General features: G+C 38.0%; 2 protein-coding genes across 7 annotated transcripts in view; both read right to left on the bottom strand.

The window, feature by feature from the left end:
* Window positions 1-755: 755 nt before the first annotated feature.
* On the bottom strand, window positions 756-9,853 carry LOC121633510. 2 transcript variants are annotated; one of them, XM_041975609.1, is made up of 8 exons: window positions 9,647-9,853; window positions 3,594-3,911; window positions 2,521-2,673; window positions 2,308-2,400; window positions 2,181-2,209; window positions 1,960-2,010; window positions 1,448-1,513; window positions 756-1,294 (listed from the first exon to the last, which is right to left on the bottom strand). In XM_041975609.1, exons 1-8 carry the CDS (start codon window positions 9,705-9,707, stop codon window positions 1,181-1,183), a joined length of 885 nt encoding a protein of 294 aa, XP_041831543.1. In that variant the 5' UTR covers window positions 9,708-9,853; the 3' UTR covers window positions 756-1,180. The 2 variants fall into 2 exon arrangements, with proteins under 2 accessions (XP_041831543.1, XP_041831545.1); XM_041975611.1 differs by lacking the exon at window positions 9,647-9,853 and adding an exon at window positions 4,442-4,559.
* LOC121633509 overlaps window positions 8,224-19,302 on the bottom strand; it is a 94,818-nt gene continuing 83,739 nt past the window's right edge. Inside the window, exons 1-6 of one of the 5 annotated variants that reach the window (XR_006009065.1) lie at window positions 13,342-16,079; window positions 13,129-13,221; window positions 13,002-13,030; window positions 12,836-12,892; window positions 12,201-12,269; window positions 11,668-12,015 (exon numbers count right to left, since the gene is read on the bottom strand). Coding sequence is in view for 1 of the 5 variants with exons in the window: in XM_041975608.1 (XP_041831542.1) it covers window positions 11,902-12,015; window positions 12,201-12,269; window positions 12,836-12,892; window positions 13,002-13,030; window positions 13,129-13,221; window positions 13,342-13,465 (486 nt within the window). In the remaining 4 variants the exon portion in view is untranslated. Of the gene's footprint in view, window positions 8,272-11,667; window positions 12,016-12,200; window positions 12,270-12,835; window positions 12,893-13,001; window positions 13,031-13,128; window positions 16,080-19,302 lie in introns of those variants that run through there. The other 4 variants (XM_041975608.1, XR_006009064.1, XR_006009066.1 and 1 more) reach the window with 4 other exon arrangements.

Below are 19,302 nucleotides of genomic sequence, written 5' to 3'. Positions count from 1 at the left end.
ATATAGGTATATATATATATATATATATATATATATATATATATATATATATATATATATATATATATATATACATATATGGCAGACAGATAGATAGATGGATAGATATGTGACTTCTAAACCAGGGATCATTAACTCCAGTCCCAAAGGCCTACTGTCCTGAAGGCATTTCATGTTTTCCTGCTGTGTCTGGTGAATCAGGTGTGTTGTAGCAGGGAAACATCTAACACCGGCAGGATAAACAAGCTTTTGAGGATCAGGGTTGGAAATCAAATGACCTCTGCCTACAGGGTGCAGGAAGGACATACGGCTCATGTAAGTGTTTCCACATCAGAAAAAAAAAAGTAATTTCTCAAGTTTTTCCACTGAGCAAAGAGGAAGAGGAACACTTTCATCATCTCCTGGTTGTAACGTCTAACATCACACCATCTTTTTATTCTGACACTTTCATGCTTCACATGCAGGGAATAAAAAAAAAAAACGGAAATGAAACTCAGAAATGTTGCTTTTCTTTCCTCTTATCTCATTAAAATATCAGAAGCTCGTTAAAGACAGATTTAGCTTTGACTTCCTGTGATTAATGTTTGCTCAGCTTAGTGACCTCATTTTTTTCCAATGTAGATGAATCTTACTACAATCCCTCTAAAAAAGAAGAAACAACCCAGTTACGTTTCTGCTTTGAGCCAGAGCTGGTGGTCTGATTAATATATGATTCAGTTATGACATATCAACAGAGGTAAATAATCGGTTAGATGCTCAGTTCAATGTATTTATACATCACTAATTCACAGCCAATGTAATCTCACTGCAGTGTGAACAGAATATAAATAAAAATAACTTTTCTGGTTTCATCAGCTGATGAGGAAAGAAGACACTTCTCTTTTCTAAGAATTCACTTCATCTTGAGAAATCTTTACCAGTAAATGTTGTTCTTACAGTATTATATGACTCAATATATGGGACTTAACCATTCTTACTTACTTTCACCTTCGTTTCACACCACAGAAAATATATATTTGTATATGTCATCACTGCATTTCTGCCAGTACATCCCCCTAAACTTACTGTAAATGTGAAATAAAACATAAAACTTTGTACGCTTTGGACTGCACAGAAAAAGAAAGCTTAAAACTGATCATTTATGTAGGAAATAAATAAATAAAAATATTTTAGAAGTCTTTCATCTGTATGCTTGGATAGTAGCGTAGATGTGGTTGGGATTAGTGGAGGCTGCAGCAGGAGCTTTAACAGTGCTGTAGGTCACTCTGTGTTCATCATGGTCTCTACTGTGAACCTGGGACACAGAGAAAAGAAACAACAAAACATCACGATTCACTCTCCAACATTTACATCTAAACCTGGATGTTAAGATAAGTGTGTACAGGAACAATGTGTAAATCATACACAAGAATAAACATGACTATTATGAACCAGTCAGACAGCTCACCCGGGCTCCCGTGTTGCTCATGTTCAAGTAGCTGATGGAGGCGTAGTGAACATCTGCAGCATCAGCCTGCAGAGAGATGGAGGTCAGACAAGGACACACACACACATTTCTACATTTATCAAAATAAATAAAAACAGAAATATTTCATGCTGAAATTAAAGCTTTGCTGATTCAGTGATTGAAGGACAGGTGCTCCCTGGACAGGTCGCCAGTCCATCGCCGGACCAACACACAAACAACCAAACATGCGCACACTCACTAAAGGGAGAATTTAGAGTGACCAGTTAACCTAACATGCATGTCTTTGGATGGTGGGAGGAAGCCGGAAAGAACATCTTCTCTGCAGAAGCATCCTCATCTTTACTTTTTCTTTCTTTTGAACCAGGAAATTAGATCCAAAGATCAGTTTGAGCTGTGTGTGTGTGTGTGTGTGTGTGTGTGTGTGTGTGTGTGTGTGTGTGTGTGTGTGTGTGTGTGTGTGTGTGTGTGTGTGTGGGTGTGTGTGATCTCACCGTGTCCTGACTGGTCTCTGGACCAGGCCGAGTCCCTGCAGAGTTGAACTCCTGAACAAACACAGTCTGGTTAAAGTTTCTGTTTCCAACAACATAAAACAAACTATCATAGAAATATTTAAACATGTCAAATTAGTTCATTAATACTTCATTAATCTCAGGAGGAAACTGTAATAATTTATTATGGAAACTAAATGTGATAATCCAGTTTAAAAACTCACAGCTGTTTCATCCATCTGAGTTTTATTTCCTATAAGAATCAAATAGAATCAAATTTACATCCAACTCAGAAAATCCATCTTTAACTAAACTTGTGTTTATAAAAGTTTAATGTGGGAATTTTCTCACCTTTAGTTTTCCTCCATCTGATGATCATCAATGTAGTTATTAAGAGAGCTGCTGAAGCAACAGCTGCACTGATCAGTGATGCCAGAAGAAAATCTACAATCACAACATGGACGGAAAGTCAGGAGGAACAAAAAGCTTCCTGATGGAGTCACTAATTATCATTAATTCTGCTGTTTGGTTTTGTTTATTTAAGTTGACGTTTAGACAACAAACCTGCGTTTGATCCAGTTTTTCCATCAGTTGTTGGTGCGACTGATGCTTGTGGGGATGTTGTTGTTGTTGTTGTCATTGTTGTTGTTGTTGTCATTGTTGTTGTGGGCAATGGAGTGACTAGTGGTGAGGTTGGTTCTGATTTACTATTCTTTTCTGAAAATTAAAGACATATTTACTGCAGCAATTACGATTTAAAAACACTGATATTATTTTTAACGTCTTAAAAAAAATCCAGTTTCTCATTTCGCAGAAAGACGGGACACAAAACTCCATAAATAAATAAGTTAAACATGTTTATCTTTCTTTCCTCATTTGATTGATGCAGAACGTATTTGGTATATTTCACCCATCTTATTCTGTTTCCATGTGTCTCAGAGCAACATGTCACCATATCAGTATCTTTACATTAACCATCTTCACTGCCACCATCATTACTGGAATATTTCTGTAAGAGTTTTACAGACTATAAAGCAGTGTTTCTCAACCCTGGTCCTCAGGGACCGCTGCCCTGTAGTTTTCTGTCATGTGCTAAAGATACGGCTCTGAAAGCCGATGCTTCGTAGTGAATCAGAAGAGTCAACTCCCAGTTTTTCCTTCCACTGCCTTGCTCTCTCAGAGCGCAGTAGTGATGTGTCGTTCATAAACGAGTCGGCTCTGAGAGACGATTCTTTTTAGCGACTGAGAAGAACTGATTCCTGTTTAAGAGAGGAATCTTTAGACGTGGTGGGACCATGAGGTCCACTACATACGAGGAAAGACTAGGATCATACCACCATGCTAAAAAGGAAAGTGTGTCAGGACAAAAATGGAGAAATTATTCAATTTAAAGTGTCCAAAGGTTCAGACTTGGTCTTTTATTTACTTTACTTGATTGGTGTGGTTCTGTTCAGATTTTTTTATTTAAGTTTTGATTAAAATATTAAACATAATTTTATTTTCTAATGAAAAAAAAAGCACAAAAACATCACTCTTATGATGAAAAAATAAAAACTTGCTTACCAAAAAAAAAAACAAAAAAAAAACAGATGACAGTAATTCCTACACAATGTCCCTTTAAAGATGTAAATACTCACTGTTAGTAACAGAAAGTTGAACTGAAGAGTCTGTAACTTTACGTCCTGATGATTTAAACTGTCTGCAGGTGTAACGACCTTCATCCTCCACTGTGACCTTCTTTATAACCAGGAAACATTTTTCTGTAACATTCAGTCTGTCTGATTTAGATCCAGCATCTCTGTGAACCTTCCCCTTTTCATACAGTGTCACTGCTTTTCCTGATAAACTGTAGATCCATGTAGCACTGAAACATTGATCATTAAATTCTCTGAAACCTTCACAAGTCAAAGTGACGTCATCTCCAACCGTTGTGGTAGAAAATTGTCGAGTTTCAGCTGAAAATGAGAGAAAAAGAAAAACAAAGTTCAGCTGTTATGTTCAGACTTTATTCTTTATTTTAGATCCATGTTTGAAGAATAAACTCATCATGTTAAAACAAGCTGCTCTCATGAAATAACATATTAATAACACACCAAGTCATGTCGTCTGCCATTATAAGGCGTTTTATATTTTCTACATGTCAGTGCACATCATGTCCTGAACTGTAAACTTCCTCTAACCATAAACATTCACTTTCATTTAATAACATAAAATAATACATGGAAACTAAAATCTGGATAAAATTTACACACACACACACATTTAGATGCATAGATCACAATCAGGTTGCAATGCAGGGACATAACTTCTACAGACTTGATCAAAATAAGTGTGGAGGTGGAGTTGCTTTTTATATTCAAGAACATATAATAATATAATTAATAAAACACCAATTGACGTTAAATAAGTGTCACCTCAAAAACTGAGTAGGAACATCAATACAGATCATTTCTCTTTATAATTGTAATAATCATTGTTTCCTTGCCTGTAAATGGAAGCATCCATGTCAGAAGCAGAGGAAATTTAAAAGAATTAACTCCAAACATTTTCTCTCCTCTTGTTTTCTGACTTGTTCTCTCGCTGTCGACTCAAAGTGTCTAAACCAGAACTTCGTTGTAAACTGTGGTTTCTACTTCCTGTGGTTGGTGTCTCCGCCTCATTGTGACCTCAGAGGGTTTTTATGCAGGCAGCTCAAACTTCTCTCTCAGTTTTAAAGAAATATTTCAGTATTTTATGGCCAAACTGACATAATCTGCAACAACTAAACAATGTTGTGTTTTCATGCACCTGCAGCTGGAAACAACACAGATACGATGGTTTAGTGGTCGACTAAAGTCATTTTTTTTCTAAAGGGGAAGTTTCGTTGGTGAGAATGTGGGTAGAAGGAGCATCTAAAAAAAACATGTGGTTGATTCACTAGTGAGAATTTTACCTCAGTTGCTTCATCATCTCACACCCACTCTTCCCTTTTATAACTGAAATAAGAGATTGGCTCATGTTTGACGTCAATATTCTAATAACAAATATCTTTCTTTAATAAAATCTCTATATGTTTTGGTATTCAAACAGCTTATGTAGTCAAAAATAAAAATGTCTATAAATTCTGAGAGAGATAACAGGCTTGTTCAACGTCACCACTGAGTTGTGGTTGGTGAGTTTATCTCACCGTTTCCTCGCTGAAGACATTAAATTTTTTTAAACATGGAGGAATAAACATGAAGTTTTTTATGATTAGATTATGACACATGCACATGTTTTTTATATTTCTCAGCAACAACTTATTTTTAACTTTATACATCAGTATATTTTATTACAGATTTCCAGCTGATCCCTCCTCAAAGTAACAGATAAAAACATCTTTATGTTTTTCACGAGGCTAACAAGTCAGTAATATTTGCAGACCGCTTTTTAACAGTCAGCCATGTTAAACAGTCATGCTACTAAGAAATGGGAGCATATTACCCCAATTCTGGCTTCACTTAACTGGCTTCGGTTAGTTTTAGGATTCATTATAAAATCTTTTTAAATGGTTTTAAATGTCTTCATGGCCACGCCCCACAGTATCTGCTCCAACCATATGCAGCATCTGTTTACTCAGGTCGGCAGATCAATTATTGTTAGTTGTTTCTAAGACCAAGAGGAAGCTCAGAGAGAACTGAGATTTTATTCGAAGCAGACAGGCAGATTCACCTTATATCTATCTTAAAACACATTATTTCTCAGTGGCTTTTAACTCGGCCTGAGATGCTTGCTTTCATTGTTACCACCTAATGTTTTTTTAATTATGGAGTTATTACGAGTTATAGTTGCGTGTTTTACCTTTGCTGTGTACATCACTTTGGTTGAAAGTGTTGTTTTTGCTCTACAAATAAAATTGGTTTGGATGTTACTACAACAGCCCACAGTGGACTTAACAAAAACTGGCTCAAACAAAGATGAAACTTTTCTTTCATTATTGATTACATGACAGATTAACAGGTTAACAGGTTTCTGTCCAACATCATGAACAGCTCAGCTCTACATGTGCAGCCTGTTCGGTGCCACCTGAGATTACATGTAACAGCTCACCTAAAGGTGAACCCATGTGGGCAATATTGGACGTACATGTCTGGCAGCACAGTGACATGTATTATGTGCATTTCTGGAGCCGTCCCTACCAAGCAGTGTCCCGAGACTGAGAAACAGCAAGTTTTTCTTTTTCTACCAGTTTTTCTTCTGGGACGCTGCGTGACATTGCAGCCAGTTTTACACACCATGTCACACACTAGCAAAAGGATTTGAACACACTGGCCATTTTAAACATGCACCGTTTGGAGAAAGAGAGAAAAAAAAGAAACAGAAAAACAGAGAAGAGTCGAGTCAAGATAAGATCTTTTACTGAGTTTACAGTACAAACAGGGAACACGTCAAAGATTATTTCAGTATACAGTTACATGAATATTTATATACAGGTTACTATCGATGATGTTTAAATGCTTTTGTAAAAATTGTTTGTAACAATGTATATCAAATATAAGGAAAAAAAGCAAGTTTAACTTTGAGTATAAACTTATTTACAACATATTCAGATATTTAGGGATAAATTGTTATTATAAGTCAGAGCTGACAAACACACCAACAACAAAACCTGATCAATGTGAACACAGTGAGTTCTCTGGAAGAGAAAAGACACAACAAGACAAGAAAAATCTAATATTCAGCCAAGTTAAGATCCAGTTGCTGCACTTTGAAATGACTGCAGGTCATTTGTGTAGCTCACCACGCCATCTTCATCATCATCCTCATCACTGCTAACCTGTGGGGAAAAAAAAATCATCAGAACTGTGAACTTTGTCTCTGTTTTATCCAGAAGAAACGATTTCCATTCTCATTGATTAAATTAGTTTGTTTTGGTGCCACCATCACCTCAGTAGACGCCATTTTTAAACTCCACTTGTGGGTTTCCTTCCCTCCAGTCCTACATCCCCACACCCTCTCTTCCCCCAACTCTTTCACACACCCATACATGTAGGGCTTTGAGGAGTGTGCATGTTGTATGGGAGGTTGCAGATGTGGCCACCTACGAGGCCTCGTTTGCTGCTACTTGGAGCACTTAGTCACCAATACACAAAAACACTAACACTAACACTACAATAACATAAGTCATGGGGGTCGTGCCACATGGTATCTGGCAGGTGGGACTGCCTCTGTGGTGTCACACTCAGCACTGAGTGGTTATAGCCCCAGAATTTTAATTGTAAACAAACAAAACACACTTCTCACAAATATGCCTGAGGCAGGGAGGTCTTCTCACACTGTTACCCAGTGACTGCCTTGGGGTTGGGTGGGGTGTTGGTGTCTCGTCTGGCTATATTGCAGTTTCTCTCACCACCTGAAGGCAAGTTCTTCTAACATAAATCTAGATATTTTCTGTCTGCATGAACAGACGATCCAGGAGGTTGTTTTGGTGAAGACAGCATCATTTATACTGACAGTAGATTCAGAACAACTTCTCTTTATTTTGCATGTTATTTGATCAAGAATTAAAAATGTGTTTAAATATTTGATGATTTAGTTTAAAACTCACAATTTTGCCACAATGATAACAGGAAAAGAATAAAAAGGACTAAATTCTTGTTTTCTCAAAATGTCCTGTTGTTACCTTTTGATCTCGTCCACATGCTGACGGACACAACGATGATGGAGAGCGCTGCTACACCCACAGGAACATAGACCATCCTCCACCAACAACCTTTAAGAGAGGCAAAGATTTCAGCTCAGTCTGCTCTGTTCTCACTCATGTGGCTTCAGATAAGAAACGTAGATGAAACGTGGTGTTCATTCAGGCAGAGCGGTGAAGCTGTGTCTCTAAAGTGTTTGTCAAACATTTTACAGGTTGCTTTCTTCACAGAACCTGTCACTCATCACTTAGTCTGATTATTAGCTGCTGACTAATGAAAAACATCTTCTGCTGCTGCAGCGCTGACATGAAAACAGAGACACATGTCAGCTCAGTTGGAGTCTCTGAAAATCTACAATCACAACATGAAAGCAAACATGGACGGAAAGTCAGGAGGAACAAAATCTTTCCTGTCCACACCAACTGTGATGGAATCATTAATCATCAGTTTGCTCTTTGTTTGTTGAAGATGATGTTTAGACACAACAAACCTGGATGTGTTTCAGTTTTAGCTCCAGTTGTTGAAGTGTCTGATGCTTGACTTGATGTTGTTGATGTTGTTTTTGTTGTTGGAGTTGTTGTTGATGGTGTTGATGGTGTTGTTGCTTTTGTTGTTGTAGTTGTGGACATCAGGGGGACTGGTGTCAAGGTCCTTCCTGGTTTTAAAAGAGAACATGTCATAGTTACTGCAGCATCGTCTCTCACACATCTTTAAAAAAATCCAGTTTTGTTTTTCACAGAAAGACGGGAAACAAAACTCCTCAATGAAACGAGTTAAACATGTTTTTTTCTTTCTGTCCTCACATGATTGAGTTTAAATTACATTAATGATTTAGAGAGAAACAGGTTAAAATGACTAAACTGATGATGTCATCACACTGTTTCATTGATCCAAATCAATAATTCAGCCTCTCATTCTGTTTCCAGCCTCCATGAGTCTCAGAGCATCATGTCACCATATCAGTGTCTTTCCATGAAACTTCCTCACTGCCTCCATCATTACTGGAACATTTCACAGTTTTTTAATGAGACAGTTAAAGAAGAAAACAACATGATATAAATACTCACTGTTAGTAACAGAAAGTAGAATGTAAGAATCTGTAATTTGACGTCCTAATGATTTAAACTGTCTGCAGTTGTAAAGACCATCATCCTCCACTGTGACCTTCTTTATAACCAGGAAACATTTTTCTGTAACACTCAGTCTGTCTGATTTAGATCCAGCTTCTCTGTGAATCTTCCCGTAGTCATACAGTGTCACTGTTTTTACTGATATACTGTATGTCCATGTAGCACTGAAACATTGATCATTAAATTCTCTGAAACCTTCACAAGTCAAAGTGACGTCATCTCCAACCGTCGCAGTCGTGTAAGAAAATTGTTGAGTTTCTGCTGAAAATGAGAGAAAAAGAAAAACAAAGTTCAGCTGTTATGTTCAGACTTTATTCTTTATTTTAGATCCATGTTTGAAGAATAAACTCATCATGTTAAAACAAGCTGCTCTCATGAAATAACATATTAATAACACACCAAGTCATGTCGTCTGCCATTATAAGACATTTTATATTTTCTACATGTCAGTGCACATCATGTCCTGAACTGTAAACTTCAAAGTTCTAGTTTTTAATTCTAATTTTGTTGTTTTATTATTTTTTTTTTTATTATTGATTTAATCTTTTTCATCAATTTTTATTTCTGTTTTTGTTTTCATTGGTTTTTTATTGTTTTATTGTGGAGTGTTTTATTTTCAACTGTGGAGTGTTCTTTGTTTTATTGTTCAGCAGTTTGGACAACTGCTATTGCAAAAATGTGCTATATAAATAAATTTGAACTCGAACCATAAACATTCACTTTCATTTAATAACATAAAATAATACATGGAAACTAAAATCTGGATAAAAACCAGAAAATGTGTCAGATATAATGAAGCATGTCATGAGGATGATGGTTAAAATCCCACATTAAACTTCTGACACAGTTAAATAAATGTTACCTGTCTTTATATTTATAACAGACGTCATGTTTCCTTACCTGTAAATGGAAGCATCCATGTCAGAAGCAGAGATAATTTAAAAGATTTCAATCCAAACATTTTTCTCTCCTCTTGTTTTCTGTGACTTGTTCTCTCGCTGTCGACTCTCAAAGTGTCTGAAGCAGAACTTCTTATAATAAAATGTGGTTTCTACTTCCTGTGGTTGATGTCTCCTCCTCATTGGGACCTCAGAGGGTTTTTATGCAGGCAGCTCATATAAACGTTGCTCTCACTTTATTCAAATGTAATGAAACATTTCAGTATTTTATGATCTAATTTGTGTGTAAGTATCCAGATGAAAGAGGTTGAATAAGAGGAAATAAGCAGCTTGTTAGTGGATGTTTTCTTGTATCAGCCCAGTCTCACCAGTAAACACGTCTCCATCCACCTGCTGCTGAAACCACAGAATACTTCATCAGCTGGAAATAAAGACGTGATGTTTTAGTGGTCTGAGACCTGCTGTTTTATCATTCACCTCTGAAGTCATTTCCTAAAAAGTAAAGGGGAGAGTTTTTGTGAGGATGTGAGTAAAACTGCAGCATCTAAACAAAGATGTGGTTTAAACACTGATGGAAACTTTAAAAAGCCTGAACATCTCACATCTACAGTTTCCTTTTACAACTGAAAAATAATTTTGTTTCACGTTAGACATAAAAACTGTTAGTACAAACATCTTTTTAACAACATCTTTTTAAGTTTTCTCTCTGTAGATTAAATCTCTGAAACTCTGCAGGAGATAACAGGCCTGTTTAAAGTCACTTTGGTTGTGGTTTGCAGCTTTTTTTGGAGGACCGGTCTTGGGCACCGCCGCCTACAGGCTGCAGACAGGAAATAAGCTCATATGAGAACAAAGCAGAAAGAGGTGGAGGGAGGGGTGCTGACAGGATTAGATGTAATATGTGCAGGGCTGTGGACCATGGGACATGAGTTCAACACTTCTAGGTTACTTTCTGTCAATAAAACAACAAACTAGTAAAACACTTTAGTCGTCTTCTGGTTGTACCAACTTATACCATCACACAGTCTTTGTTTTCAGACATTTTCATGCTTCAAGGAGGAGAACAGTCTCCTAATTTCATTCCTTTATTAATGAGATGAGGAACAATCTTTCAGACTGATGCCAGAATCTGAATCTGAAGCACAAACTTTGTTTTTTCTTCTCTTGTTTTCTTCCTTCTTCTCTCATCAACATCTCTGGACATCAACCCTGGACCCCTGAGGCCTGTGCTTCATTGCTGTGGGGGCTTTGGTCGGAGCCTTTCTCTGCTGTCTTCTGGGTGGGTGCATGACTACGCCTGTGGTGGTCTGGCTGGGTTTCTTGTTACATGGTGGCTGCTGGTTGCCTGGTTCTTGAGGGCCTCTACCTCTACTTCTGATCCCTGGAGGGGGTGTGGCTACATTTCAATGATTATTCTCATTCATTCTTTTATTCACTTTAAATTTTCTCCAAAACACTAATAAGAAAAGCCAGTTAAACAATATCATCAATCATTGATTAAATTCAATTTGAACTCATCATGAAACACAACTTATTACTTATATTTTGCTCTCTCACACACACCAACTTACATCAACACACACACATGATCATACAGTGACTGTGTTGTGATGCAGGTTTAATCACCGATAGCTACAGTTGTGTTTTCTTATACTTATTTCTGGTGTTCTGGTTGTTGTTCATGTTTTTCTCAGTTTGTCTTTTTATAGGTGCTCCTGATGATTCTCTGCTTCTTTTTCTTATAGAGGCTGTGGGATGTTTCCTGTTAAGTTTCTTTACAGCTGTAGCAGCTGGATGTTTATTCCTGTTTAACCCTTTATTGTACAGTTGTTGTTGTTTTCTTTGTATCTCTGAGTTCAACACAACAGGAAACACACCAGACTTACTGCCACTAATGAAAACCAAGTTCTCCTCTAACAATCGAATGGGCTGAAGGAACAGGCCGATACCCTTTACTCTCACCGTTAACTTTCTCCCAGCTTCCTGTATACTAAAGAAGGTAAAGAGGCAGACAGCAAAATGGTCACTGGGACTCAACTTTCTTTTTTTTTATTTCACCTCAATTCCACACAAAGAAAATTTTCCACTAAACCTTCCACACTGCAAATGTTAGATAAATAATAAATAAAAACATAAAACTGTCTGTAAGGTTTGAAATATAAAGAACAAAAACGTGAAGCTGATCATTAATATAAAGAATAATAAAAAATAATACATTTGCTTTATATGTAGCTATATTTTCTATATTTAGGTCTTTCATCTGTATTCTTGGATAGTAGCGTAGAGGTGGGTGGGATTAGTGGAGGCTGCAGCAGGAGCTTTAACAGTGCTGTAGGTCACTCTGTGTTCATCATGGTCTTTACTGTGAACCTGGGACACAAAAAACAACAAATCCAATAAAACATTATGATTCGCTCACCAACACCTACAGCTACATTTATACATCCTGGCTGTTGAGATAAGTTTGTACTGGAACAATGTGTTAGAAAAACACCAGAATAATAATTTACACACAACATTAAACAAAACTCTTATTGATTAATGACACAACTTACCCGGGCCCCAGAGCTGGTGGTGCTGGTGGGGTTGATGGAGGCGTAGTGAACAACATCTGCAGGATCAGCCTGCTCAGTGATGAAGGTCAGAGGTTGAACATCAGTACATGAACACACTCACGTTTATACATTAGAATAAAAATAGGAACATTTTGTTTTCCACATGACTGTATTTGCTGGTTTCCAGTTGAGTCCTTGTGTTTCGGCACATGGACCGGATCTGGATCTGGATCTACATTCTTTCCATATTGTGATGCTGACTGTTTCTACATGTCTCAGCTGCTGCAAATGGAGGATTGCTTTGTTTGCTGCCTTCAGTGTCCTTCGTTTCACGTCTGAGCTGTTACACCAGAACAGTTCAGGACCAAAGCACCAAGAAATCTTCCTCATATGAGTCATATTTCAGTAGAATATAGGCTCACGTCTAATTCTGATACCAGCTGATTATTTTATGGTTAATCTGATATTTTCTCTTTTTTATTCTCTGCAGAAGCAGCAACAACTTTACTCTTCTTTCTTCTGAACAAGGAAATTAGATCCAAAGATCAGTTTCAGCTTCAATAATCTTCATGTTTAAATCAGATTCGAGTGAAATAAAGAAGCAAGTGTAACTTGGTACGTGTGTGTGATCTCACCATGTCCTGACTGGTTTCTGGACCAGACCGAGTCCCTGCAGAGTTGAAGCTCAACTCCTGAACAAACACAGTCTGGTTAAAGTTTTCTGTTTATAACAGTCATGGAAATATTTAAACATCTGAAATTATTCATTGAATTTATATTTAATTATTTGGTTAAACTCACAGCTCCATCATCCATCTGAGTTTTATTTCCTGAAAAGATCAAATAGAATCAAATTTACATCCAACACAGAAAATCCATCTTTAACTAAACTTGTGTTTATAAAAGTTTAATGTGGGAATTTTCTCACCTTTAGTTTTCCTCCATCTGATGATCATCACTGTAGTTATTAAGAGAGCTGCTGAAGCAACAGCTGCACTGATCAGTGATGCCAGAAGAAAATCTACAACCACAACATGGACGGAAAGTCAGGAGGAACAAAAAGCTTCCTGATGGAGTCACTAATTATCATTAATTCTGCTGTTTGGTTTTGTTTATTGAAGTTGATGTTTAGACAACAAACCTGAGTTTGATCCAGTTTTTCTCTCAGTTGTTGGTGCGACTGATGCTTGTGGGGATGTTGTTTTTGTTGAAGTTATTGGTTTTTTTTTAATGAAAAATAATGAACAGGATAGTAAAAACACCATATTAACTGCAACAGTTCAGAACTTTCTTCATTTTTCTGGCCCAAGTTTTTCTTTGATTTCTGAACTTCTCTTGTGAGAATTAAATGTTTATTTTTTCTAAACCATCTTGTGACATCAGTCCTGCAGCTTCGTCCATGCTGAGATGGGAAGGAGATGAACCACGGCCTACCTGGCACACACAGTTAAAAGCCGGCTAAAAGCTGAGAAACAAGCCTACGGTTTACACCGGGAGCAGCGTTTTGGGGAAAGTGAAGCTCAGCTCTGCTACCTGGTACCACACCTGTCCATCAGCGTGTGTGTGTCTCACTTTGTTACAACAGAAATCTTCCATCACGTCTCACATTTGCTGGTGATTATTTTTAGTGTCACAGAAATCGACGATAGTAACTTAGTTTACCTTTACTAGCTGTTAATACACTAAACACATCCCATATAATTCATATAATTATTTTATATTCATAAAGACGAAGATTAAACTAATTTATTGTTAATCTTTTGTACAAATTACAATGTGTAAACATTTTCTTCTTTTTTATGTCATGTGTAAAATAATGATGAAATAAATATATAATCTTAACTGGTTTAAGGTATAAAACTCAAACAGATAAACACTGAGATGTGAAACCAGACTGATGCATAATCATTACAATGTTGTCTTTCCATAGCAAAGTGGTTCCCCAGTGTTTGATCAATGACATGTTGAGTTTACAGCAGCATCATGTCACCATGTCAGTCCTACATGAAACTTCCTCACTGCCTCCATCATTACTGGGATTTGTTATTTTAATGAGAGTTAAAGATGAAAACAACATAATGTAAATACTCACTGTTAGTAACAGAAAGCTGAACGTAAGAGTATGTAACTTCACGTCCTGATGATTCAAACTGTCTGCAGTTGTAAAGACCTTCATCCTCCACTGTGACCTTCTTTATAACCAGGAAACATTTTTCTGTAACACTCAGTCTGTCTGATTTAGATCCAGCTTTTATGTCAATCTTCCCATGTTCTAACAGTGTCACTGTTTTTACTGAGACACTGTATGTCCACTAGATGTTGCCTGCCTGGGTACGTTGAAAGGGACTGAATGAGAGCAGGAGACGTCTGTTAGTGGCAGAAGTCGGACCTCGCTACACTCAATCCCAGCGGTGCCTCCAGAAAATGTTACGCCCCTGAGAGGGGAATAATGCAAACAAACACAAGACACGGTGTTACTGCTGCCACGTCCAGTGCTGTAATGTAGTTTACATGCAGTTACTTGAATGAGAGGAAGATGGAGGGACGCAGACAAAGAAAGAGGGTCAGCTGAAGTTCAGGGCAGATTTACACTGCAGGAAAGCCAAATTGCTTCCGGATCCAAGTATCCGCCCCTGCATAGTTCAGTATTCCTACCCTTCCCACCTCCTTGCTGCCCTCCCTTTTTCCTCCCATTCAACCTCTCATCTTTAATTTTCTTTTTCAACAATTTTAAGTCCACTTCCAATCTTTTATCACTCTTTGTCTTTTTTCTGGCTCTCTGGTGAATGGTTCTGGTGGGTGGCATGGCACAGGATGACTATGTCTGTAGGGAAGCAGTCCTTAAGTAGTATACCTCTGTCCCTCTGGCAGTCCAGCTCTCCTATGAAACCATACCAGTAGATCACAAGGCCTGGACCAAATCTGTTCCAGTAGCTCCAGAACTGTTCACTGAGGTAGGTGCGATGGCTGTGGTCATCTCCAAAGGAAGCTTTGCTCTCAATCCAATGTACAATGTGTCCCTCCACAGCAATGGGAACTTCCAGGATGATATCAGGTGTTTTGTCGTAACCCATAGTTCTCAACTGGTTTTCATCTAGGAAGGAAAGGTTCTTCTCCTTCAATTTGTCACGCAGCAGTACCTCATGTTCTTCGCCAATAGCACGTTTAATGCAGTCTACCAGCGGTCCATAACAGCAGTCATTTATTGTGCATTGGTATATATTATTGGCCAATATTTGGTCTGGAATTAATGATGGGTCCTTCAGCATGCTGTTAAGCAATGTTTTGGAGGGCATTTCACCATCCATGTCCTGAAGGAACTTGTCCAGGATGATACGAGCCATCAGAGCAGGAGACAGATCCACCTCATTGGCTAAGTCCAGCAGGACAGGAGCAGTGGGACGTGCCTTGGCTTCACTCAGATACCTTTGATAGTGGCATTCAATAACATCTGGTGTGTGGTGTCTTGAGATGGTCCTTTTTGTCCTTTTCTGGTACTCCAGGGAGAAGATGCTCAGAAGAGTGGACTGCGAGTGATTAGGAAATCTGTCCTTCAGCATCTTCATACATTGCCGTGTAGGTCTAAGTTGTTCAGTCCACCTCGCAATCTCTTTATATTCAGCTCGGGACAGTCTCATTTTTGATATCCTGTTGTATCTATCATTGATTTCTGCTACCTAAGGACAGCTCCCGAGTCCTGCTTCCCGCTAGGAAGTTGAAGGGGCCTGAATGAGAGCAGGAGACGTCTGTTAGTGGCAGAAGTCGGACCTCGCTACACTCAATCCCAGCGGTGCCTCCAGAAAATGTTACGCCCCTGAGAGGGGAATAATGCAAACAAACACAAGACACGGTGTTACTGCTGCCACGTCCAGTGCTGTAATGTAGTTTTTTTCCCACAAGAACACAATTCTCACCAATACATTACATTTTTGCATTGAAAAATAAAACTTAACTTAGGTATAACTTCATATTAGTTACCAAAATCTCCATACAAACGCCAATCTGAATAAGTACTGTACTCTAAATATGGGTAACTACATTACTACGGTCATATTCAGAAGTTAGCATGTACATTCACAAACAGAAATGAAAATATTATGCTATTTAACAGTCGCAATGAACCAAACTGATGCATTCAGTCTTTCAAAACATTTGCACTACTACTTTACAAACACAGAAATATTCAACCGGTCACAATAACTTATAATAAGGCCTATCTTCTTTGAATACTAAACATTGCACACACTCGATACAACCGTCTGTGCTGCAGTGCTACTTCTGCCACGTGATGCGACTAGCAAGAAAACTGTGGCAAGTAAAACTTAAATACTGCCTAAAACTACTACTCTAAACATCCTTTCGGTTAAAACTTGTTTCCCGTATCGCACAAAACATGAACACAGACATAAAAATGCATTAATAAAATAACGATTTTACCTTAGAGGGGAATAATGCAAACAAACACAAGACACGGTGTTACTGCTGCCACGTCCAGTGCTGTAATGGACGAGCAGAAGCAACACGTTTCCCCTACGTTCACTCAGGCACAATCAATCGAAACACGATAAACAGGTCAAACCCTACTAACACAAAATCTTGAGACAAATATTTAATTCAGTCACGTATAATCAAGATGAACTGAGTAACATTCAATCAATGGCATTTTTCAAGCATTTTATCAACCTACTGTATCTTTTCATAGCATTGCGGCTTAAAGACCCGAGTAGTCGATCATAGATCACTCGATCTGTCATTCATCGTATACTTGTCCTGCAACTTCCAGTTACCACAGAATAAACTCTTTTTTTTTCTCACTATGATGGTTATAGGCAGATAACATTTTTACCACATAGTACCACCAAATTACATTCATTTGCTCCACATCTCAACAATCATTTTATAACCATTACACATACGCCTGGCCTGGCGGGAGATGGGGCTCCAGGGTGAAATCAATTTCACACTGATTAGGACTGAAATCGCCACATATGTAAGTTCCTACTCAAGCTCAATAATCACTCACAGACAAGAAAACTCTGCCTTTATTGTCATTAATTGTCTTCAGTTTATCTTGTCTTCCAGGCCAAGCAGTTAAGCAAGCCAGCCGACAGAAAGAAGGTCGCCGAATTTATGTGCCACGACACCCGCACGGCAGACAAGTTCTACGCCAGAAACCCCGACATAACTGAGGCCTCTGCCATACGCCAGATCTTTACAAGCAGCCTGGAGGAGCTGCCCAGCACCTCATTGACAGCTGGGACCAAGAGGAAGCGCCAGACAGAGGAGACTGAGGAGGAGCAGCCGAGACAGAGAAAAGGATCTCTTCCACGTATTTGAGGCTGACCAGGGAAGCAGCCCGAACTAAATATTCTGTCATGCATAGCCCGGTAAAAGTGCAGCAGATGAAAGAGGTTTCATCTAAAATAAAGAGCACGATAGCAAAGAGAAGGCAGCGGATGAAAATGTAGTGCATCATTACATTTGTAAATAGTTCATTTATGTCTGTTTATTTTATTTAGTTTATTTTTACTTTGGTTCATTTGTGTTGTGTTGGTCATTAGTTTTCAGATATGTAATTTAGCTCAATTGGAAGAGGTGTGTGTTTGCTTAAAGTTGTTAGTTTTTAATAAATTTGTTTAAATTTTTTCCAGACTTCTGTCTCACTGTGGACACAAGAAGAAATGAGGTAAAAACTATAAATAGTAAATATCTAAATGAATTAATTTAATTAAATGATAAAAAAAAAAATTGGAATGATTAAACTTTGCAGTCATTTGAAAAAGGCATAATACACGTTTAAAAAGCTCTCCACATCTAATACTTTAACATTGGAGGTCAGTGGGTTTCAGCCAGTCATCCTCGGTCATACATGATGCTGGGGTGCTCAGATTTGCACCAGTTGTTCATTGTGAACCCCTCTACATGTGATCCAAGTTTGAAGAAAGTCGGACCAAGTGCAGTCCAGTTATTGAATTTTTAAAAAAGGTGTACACGGGAAAGACTAACATTGCAGCATCATGTAAAGTTGGAGTACATGGCTCATTCTGTGCTCATACGTGCACGTAGAAAGCTGAAAACCCAGATACAGTCTCCTGAAGGTCCACTGAGCTGGACACACTGATTTCAGATCAATATGTATATAGTATATTAATCAGGGAGGAAAGAATGAAATATCTATTTTCAGCAGTTAAATTCATGTTTTATTCATTTTTTTAATGGAATTAAACACCAGCAGTGAAGCGTTACAACCTTCCTACAGGAGATCTCCATCTCTCTTCGAAAGTCCCAACCATTCAGCATCCTCAAAGCAGGGTCCAAGAACATGAAGAAGCAACACGACGAATAAGTTGCAGCTCCATGCTCCTTTTATGAAAGGTGGGTCGGTAATGAATCAGATAAGCTGTCCAGCCGGTGAATATGTTAAATCAGCCTGCACCAAAGAAAGAGAAATGGGTGCATGTGAAGACATGTTTGGACGTACGCAGAGCATGGAAACGGCCTCCAACAGTGCTTCCCTCCTTCAAGAACTGAAAGGAATGTGGAGATGTGGAGGTGTGACTAAAAAAACAACTGCATGTCTCTGTGATATATTGGGAGCAGGAGCTGTCAGACTGACTGTGGAATGTTGTAGAAGAAGGTTATTTTATTTCATTTGAATGTGTAACGTGTAAATTAGGAAGAAAAAAAGAACCATTCTCTTAGGAGAATGGTGTAAATATTTGGAAACAGTTCTTTTATTCTGTGTTTATTTTATTTTTTTCTAGTATTGTGTTGTAAATAGTTAAGTTATTCCCATTCCAGACTGGGTTATAACCAGCGTTGATCAACCTAGTATCAAAGCATGACCTTTACTTTTCCACGAACAGAATTTGTTTTTTTTTTGTGTTTGTTTCTTTTCTACTTATATTATTAAATTTGGCTGAAAATAGTTAATTCATTCTGTGTTTATTTTTGTTTGTTTTCTAGTTAAATGTATAAATTTTGCTGTAGATAGTTGATTTTTTTCATTATTCCATGTTTTCAGTGCTATAGGACACGTCAGTCTGTAAGAAATGGATCTGCATGTAAAGACTGGGTGTGAGTTGTGACTGTGCTCTTTATC

Source organism: Melanotaenia boesemani, chromosome 22, assembly GCF_017639745.1.
Source record: "Melanotaenia boesemani isolate fMelBoe1 chromosome 22, fMelBoe1.pri, whole genome shotgun sequence".
Taxonomy (NCBI): domain Eukaryota; kingdom Metazoa; phylum Chordata; class Actinopteri; order Atheriniformes; family Melanotaeniidae; genus Melanotaenia; species Melanotaenia boesemani.
Note: the sequence above shows the minus strand (reverse complement) of the source record. Positions and strands in the feature narration are given on the sequence as shown.